The sequence below is a fragment of the Chrysochloris asiatica genome, unplaced genomic scaffold (assembly GCF_000296735.1).
Source record: "Chrysochloris asiatica unplaced genomic scaffold, ChrAsi1.0 scaffold00415, whole genome shotgun sequence".
Lineage (NCBI taxonomy): Eukaryota > Metazoa > Chordata > Mammalia > Afrosoricida > Chrysochloridae > Chrysochloris > Chrysochloris asiatica.
In genome coordinates, this window is record NW_006408933.1 from 1,106,273 (window position 1) to 1,113,691 (window position 7,419).

Below are 7,419 nucleotides of genomic sequence, written 5' to 3' on the forward strand. Positions count from 1 at the left end.
CGTGAACGCCCCCGCATTACACCTCTGGGATTCTGGGAGCAGGCCTCCTCCACTGTCCACCCCGAAGCTCCCTGGTTTTTCCAACCTGGATCTGGTTTCTTGTGGTCCTTCTGCTTTAGGGAAGGCACTGTCCCCTGTCTCATGGCCCTGCCCTCCCCAGGGACCCTGAACCTGGAGTCCCAGGAGGGCCTTGACGCAGATCCTGCCGACTGTCTGGATCCTCTGGAAGGCCTGGACAAGGAGAAGTGGGGAGCGTCCTGTGACACCGGTGGGCTTTTTTTCCTCTCCACCTGGCCCTACCTTTGAGGGGACAGGGGCGGTAGAAGGTTGTCATCTCAGCAAGTCTTTGCTGGGGCCTCAGGGACTCTGCGGGAAGTGGGAGCATGGAGTCCACTGAGTGGTCCCCTGCTGCAGGAGAGCACAGGGGCTGCAGTGGACTTGACCCCTCTGTGGGGCCACTGTGGCAGAACATAGATGAGGAGGGAGTGATGGGGCCAGCAACAAGCCTGACACAGGGTTCCCATGAGCCCCTTTGCCCCTGGCCTTGTCCACCATCCTTCCTGCCCCCATCCACAGAGTTAGGACGGATGAGTGTCACAGTGGGTGCCATGCTGGGCTGGGGGCTGAGCACTGCCAGCATTAACTCAGATACACCATGGCTCCCGGACAGAAACTGATGGACCGTTTTCTCCCTCTTTGTGTCCTGTCCCCATGCATGGTCATCGTTGTCATGGCTTGTTGGCCCCTGGCCCTGATCAGTCATGGACCTGGAGGAAGAGCACAGCACGGATGTGATCCTGGTGGGCTCCAGTGAGCTGTCATGTCCCCCGTCACCCCAGTCCAGCAGAGGTGGGTTCCCTTTTTCTCAGACCCCCAGTTTCTGGAGCTTCAGACTTTTGGAATATTCCATCTCATTCAGGTACCCTGGGAAGGATGAGATCTTGAATGACTGTGACTTAAGAGAACATACATATGTGTTCTCTTTTCTTGCTTTCATTTCTTGACTACATTTAGGTTGGGAAATAAGAGACCGAATGAATATTCTCTTCTCATTTTCTTTTCCAGATCATATTGCACATGAAGTCAGGATTAAGCAGCGGCATATAGAAGGTAAGTGGTCATACACTAACTCATGACCAGGCAAATGAAAGTGTTGCTTTAATTTCAACACAGTCATTCTTAGAAGAAGGCAAGCTGACTTCCCTGGTATTCTGCTTGCATTCCCTTGGTCCACCCCAGGCTTCCCAAAGCTTCTTTTAAGCATGTGATCCAGTGTCTTTATTATATTTACAGGGTTTTGCAGTTATCACCCCAAACTAATTTTAGAACATTTTTTGTCACCCCAATAAGAAACCCCCTGCATTAACAATCACTGCCTTTGCCCTATTTTTTTCTCTTTCAACCCTCTCCCACCACTACTAGTTACCATCAAGTTGACTCCAATTTATGACAAACCTAGGTGTGTCAGAGTAGAGCTGAGCTCCATTGGATTTTCACTAGCTGATATTTCAGAAGTACATCACCAGGCCTCTCTTCTGAGATGCTTCTGAGTAGACTTGAATCTCCAACTTTGTTGGCTAGCAGCCTAGGTAACCACGAATGTACTTTCTCTCCGTATGGCTTTGCCTATTCTGGATCGTTTGCATTTCCTTTTGAATTTTAGGATCAGCTTCATTTCTGTCAAAAAGTTAACTTGGACTTTGATAGGGATCAGTAGATTAATTTAGGAAATATTGCTATTTTAATATTAAGTTTTCTGATCCACAAACATAGTTATGTTTTTTATTTGTTTAGATCTTTAGTACAAGGGGACTTCAAAAAGTGGAATGGAATTAAAAGACAATGAAATTTTTCCATAAACTTTTTGAAGCTCCCTTGTATGTTTGTAATTTTTGGAGCATGTTTATTTGATTAAATCTATATTTAAGTAAGGTTCTGGGTAGCGCAAACAATTAAGTGAACTGAAAGTTAGATAGTTCAAGCCCACCCAGATGTACCTCAGAAGACAAACCTGGCATTCTGTTTCCAAATGGCCACAGTCACAGGAGCAGTTAACTCTGAACACATGAGGTTGCCATGAGTTGGAATCAACAATGCCTAACTTTTGTTGTGTGTATGTGTCGATATATTTTATGCCATTATAATATGCATTGCATTTTGAATGTTCACATTAGACATCTGCATCTGCTGTGGGAGTTTCCAGGTCTCGACAGAGCACCCTCTGTTTGAGGGAGGAATGTGTATTCCATGCAAGGTAAGCAGAAGGCTCAGTGGTATGACCTCCAAGCAAAGACGACAGAAGATAGCCATGCTCTGCTCTTTTCCCAGAACAAGTTCCTGGACTCCCTTTTCTTGTATGATGATGATGGCTACCAATCCTACTGCTCCATCTGCTGCTCAGGCGAGACGCTGCTCATCTGTGAAAACCCCGATTGCACCCGGTGAGGTTCAGGACACCCACGACAAGGAGCCAGCTTCTCTGGAACAGGGCACCCAGGAGGAAAGGAGCAAATAAATCACTACCCACAAGTCTAGAAATCAGCCATCTTTCTCATTTACTGAGTTCAGGGTATAGGAAAATTCCCCTAAAAGAATGACTCCCTCCCAATTGTTCAATTTCCATCTCAATTATTATATTAGACATAAAGCCTGGATCTAAGGGAGGTGAGGTAGCAAAAGATTTACATTTGTGATTTTTCTATTAGTAGTATTGCCAAAATGCAAGTGCTTCTTCATACTAATAGAATCTAGTAACGGAAACCCCACACCCCATGGCCAGGAGATGGGTAAGGGGTATGTTCATACCTCTGTCATTACATACCAACCTCATCCATGGTGCCTGTCACCTGGTGCCTTTTCCCTCTGCCTTTGGTTTTTCTAAGTCATACTTCCATTTACAATTTCCTCACCACAAAAATTCTGTCTCTCATCTGGCTGCTGCATTCCGGTTTTCTAGGAGTTGTTAAGCTATTTCTGCAGGATTTAAAGTTTGGGTAGAGAGGAAAATGGTGGTTTCAAGGTTTCTTTTCTTGGTTTCTTTTTTTTTTTTTTCAATCTACCGTAGCCAGAAGAACAAACAAATCTATTTCAGAAGTACAGTTGGATTGTTTCTTAGAAGCAAGATGGCAAGACTTCCTCTCTTGTACTTTGAACATGTCAGGAAGGACTAGTTCCTAGAGAAAGACATCATGTTTGATAAAGTGGAGTATCAATGAAAAAGAGGAATCCCCCCAGCGAGATGATGGACACAGTGGCAAAAACAGTAGGCTCAAACATAACAACAATTGTGAGGATAGTACAAGACTAGGCATTGTTTCATTCTATTGTGCATAGGGTTTCTATGAGTCAGAACTGACTCAATGGCACTTAACAACAACATTGTCAATAAATCCCATCTTTTTGTCCCCTAGTCTTTTGGTTTCTGTCACTCTAAGCAGTTCTCTCTTTCTCTACGCCCATAATAATGTCCCTTCCCAGCACATGAGGACAGGCACTGATGGACTGACTTTTTCTTTTCAAATGAAGCCTGAACGTGATTCTTATTGTTCACTGACAAACAATGAGGAGGCGTGAGGTTTCACTGGTGACTAAAGAAACCCCATGTCAATGACTGTGGCTTTCTGTTTGACTCTAGATGCTACTGCTTTGAGTGTGTTGATACGCTGGTCAGTCCGGGGACCTCAGAGAGAGTTCAAGCCATGAGTAACTGGGTGTGCTTCCTGTGCCTACCTTTCGCTAGCAATGGACTACTTCAGAGAAGGAAGAAATGGCGGACACGATTGAAAGCCTTCCATGACCAAGAGGCGGTAAGGAGTGGGGGAGTGTTTGAGCTTACAGGACAGAGCAGAAATGGAGCAGAAACTTGTTGCAACATTAACCTAAAGGGACTAAGAAAAAATGCCTGGTGATCTACTTCCCAAACTCAGCCAATGGCAAGCTTGTAGATCAGAACGGTCTAATGTATAACCAATCATGGGGGTGGTGCAGGACTAGGCAGCATTTTGTTTAGTTGTGCATGGGGTCATTGTGAATAGCTGACTCCACAGCAGCTGACAACAAGCATGTATTATTTTCTCTCTGATTTCAAAAGAAAAACCAAACCAAACGACTATCCATTGAAGACTGGACTCATGGCAAGCCCTTTTGTGTCCGAATAGAACTGTGTTCCTTAGGATTTTCAGTGACTGTGTTTTTCAGAAGTAACTCTCCAGGCATTTCTTCTAAAACACCTCTGGTTGGTTTTGAACCACCAATTTTTCCATTAGTAGCCAAGCACCTAACTGTTTGCATGTGTCTGTCACCCAAGGATTCCTTACCTCTGGTTACTAGTTGCCAGATACCCCTTTGCTTTGATACATGATTAAATTGAAGACTTTTAAGTAAATTTTCAACAGTTTTCCTCTTGGATAACAAATGCCACTCTGTGGTTTGTTTTTAATGACTTTGGTATGGCAGTTGAGTTTTTTACAAGTCTGGAAATGAGGCACTTGTTGTAGTAAGAAAGTCAGCCCAGGAAAAGTTGGCTAGGGAGTCTTCATGTGTCCCTACATCCAGCTATATAAGCTTGTCTGAAGGGAGTCAAGGCAGTGCAACCGGACAGCAACATAGATGTCAGGCCTCCAGGGTCAAGATCAGGATCTGGCAAGCTCGGAAAGAGCTGTGAACCCATCAGAGTGCAGTGGGTTGAATTCCTTCCCCCAGATGATATGTCCACATCCTAACCAGTACTTGTGAATATGACCTTGTTTAGAAAGAAGGTCTTTACAGAGGTGACCAAGTGAAGGTTCTTGAGATGAGACCATCCTGGACTTAGAATGGATCCTAAATCAGTGACTGGTATCCTCATAAAAGGAAGGAGAAGGGACTTGGGACACAGAGACAGAGACAAAGATTGTGAAGACAGAGACAAAGATTGGAGAGATATATCTGCAAGCCAAGAAACATCTGGAGCCACCAGAAGTTGGGAGAGGCCTCTGGGCCTCAGAAGGGGTCAACATGACTGACACCCTGATCTTAGACTCCCAGCATCCAGCATCTTGAGACAATAAATTTCTGTCATTATAAACCACTAGTGTGAGGTAATTGTGATGGTAGCTCTGACACTAACACAAAGTGTTCATACTGGACAAGGGTGATCTTAAGGTATTTTTGTGAAAACAACATAAATTCCCTATATAACCTCCTTCTCAGTACACAAATGGCAGAACCGGTAAATCTCAGTGTAAAAAGAGCACTGTGCTAGAAAGTTACAGGAGAAATTTTGCTTCACAAGAGAATTAAACGATTGAGAAATGTTGTTAACTATGACCCAGTGAACGGCACTCAGGTAGGAGAGAAGCCACCTGACTTCGAGTTCTAAAGAACTGAGACCTGGGTTCCTGCCATCTTTCTTCCCCAGAGAGACCATCCCAGCCACCAGCACTACACCTGCATTCATAATCTATGTAAACCCAGTCAAGTCCAGCGTGCGACTCCAGCCCACCCTCCTCACTGTCTACTCTGGCAGCTTCTCAAGCTCCCAGACTCCCTCTCACCTGGTTTCCTGAATCCCCTCATCGGTGACCTGATGTCTCCTGTGAGCTCCCCACCCTGGCAGGTGCCCCTGCTCATGCTTGGCATCTATTACAGTTGGCAGCACTATGCCCTTCATTTTCAAGAGCTAGGCACCACCACGTGACCTGATTCCTCTTTCTCTTTGAGGGGTCCTGATCAAGGCCTGTTTAGGAGTGGGCTCAACCTGGCTCTGCCCTGGGCACTGATGTCCTGGAAGGGGTGAGCTGGAAGGGCTAGAGAGTGTGGGTGCCATGTCCTTTGTCCTCAGTGGCATTCTTTTGTGATTGAATTCAGAGTGCCAGTGGGCACTGCAGCATGGGGCACTGCAGCATGGGACGGGCACCAGGGTCCCTCCCAAGTCCTCAGCCACTTTGGGAAGTGCAGGATGACTGTGGGCCTTGTTTTGAGCTCACTGCAGGTCCGTGGCCGATCCACAGACTGGGGAGGCCAGAGTCTGGAAGGCAGGATGAGTTAGGAGCTTCTTGCAAGAGTGGCATATTTAGAATTTTCTAATTTAAGCCTCAGAATTTAAGAATGACAAAAGAAATCTTTCTTCTGGAGGTAGCAGTATCTATCGTCCTTCAAAATCAGAAAAACACCTTCATCTCCTGCTCTTCCTATGCTGAGTGACTGCTAGGGAGTGGGCACAGCTGGTCTTCTGGGAGTCACTGCACCAGGCAGATATGTCTCTGCTGGACTGAAGTTTTCATTGTAACCATGTGGCCAGCAAAATACCCTTTGTTTGTTTGTTTCTTAATAAACAGGAGAGTTCTTTTGAAATATTTAAGACTGTGCCTGCATGGAAGAGAGAGCCAGTTCGGGTGCTGTCTCTTTTCGGGGAGATCCAGGAAGGTGAGTTCAGGGACATCCTGAAGATGGGTTCAGGGCATCTAGGGTGGAGGGATAGAAGAAAGGAGCTGTGGCATCCCCATTCCCAGAGCCCCTCCTTGAGCTGGGAGGACAAGGAGACCCCCAGAAAGCTGAGTGAGCACATTTATAACAACACACTGAGTCAGAGATGCATGTAACTAAGGAGGTTGGTAGGCCTGGAGCATTCGGGAAAACTTTGAGCTGAGATAGGCAGTGAGGAGCAGAGGGGACATCATCCAAGATGGCCCGAGGGTTATCTTCAGGAAGTGGGAGGCAGGAGGCCAAGGTTGGGGGTCTGGAAGGTAAGGGTTTGATACACACCTGGTCCTGTCACCCAGACTAGAGGGTTGACATTCTGGGGGATGGTCCTCAGTCTATGACCGAGCATCCTGAGCTCAGCCCCGCTCCAGTCACTTCTGTTAGGCATTGTCAGTAGGAGCCCTTGTAACAGAGTAGAACTTCTCAATAGGGTCTTCTCGGTGGTTTTCTTTATGGGAACAGATTGCCAAGTCTTTCTATCTGGCAGAGTGTGTGGGTGGAATCAAACCACCAACCGCTCAGCTAACAGCTGAACATTTAACCTTTAACCCACCAAGTTACTTCCCCCAGAAGTGATACCTTTAAAAAGAAAGCACATAAAGTAAGCCTGAGGGTAGATGGGTTGGAAAGTCATTAATGAGGAAGTGGGTCAGGTTTTCTATGTTGGGATATAGACCTGATCTGGCCTTACAGGGTGACCAAAGACCACACTACTCTCAAGACCTTCCTTCTTTACCTGAATCGACTGGCTTCGGTAAGCCACCTACAGGCCATGCCACCTTTCTGGGTGTCCTGCCTGCCGCATGGACCTTGCACTGACCTCCAACTGCTGGGGCCTTTGTATATCCCATTGAGTGAGTGTCCTGATGTTGTTCTTGTTGTTAAGTGCCGTCAAGTCGGTTCCAACCCATAGCGACCCTGAACAGGGTTTCCGAGGCTGTAAATCTTTACGGGAGC

General features: G+C 46.3%; 1 protein-coding gene across 1 annotated transcript in view; it reads left to right on the forward strand.

The window, feature by feature from the left end:
- The window catches only part of DNMT3L (DNA (cytosine-5-)-methyltransferase 3-like), a 33,719-nt gene that overhangs the window by 281 nt on the left and 26,019 nt on the right, over positions 1-7,419 (forward strand). The window contains exons 2-8 of the mRNA XM_006876807.1: positions 161-268; positions 760-849; positions 1,066-1,110; positions 2,175-2,254; positions 2,329-2,441; positions 3,635-3,806; positions 6,318-6,405. Of these exons, the coding sequence (XP_006876869.1) occupies positions 161-268; positions 760-849; positions 1,066-1,110; positions 2,175-2,254; positions 2,329-2,441; positions 3,635-3,806; positions 6,318-6,405 (696 nt within the window). The remainder of the gene's footprint in view (positions 1-160; positions 269-759; positions 850-1,065; positions 1,111-2,174; positions 2,255-2,328; positions 2,442-3,634; positions 3,807-6,317; positions 6,406-7,419) is intronic.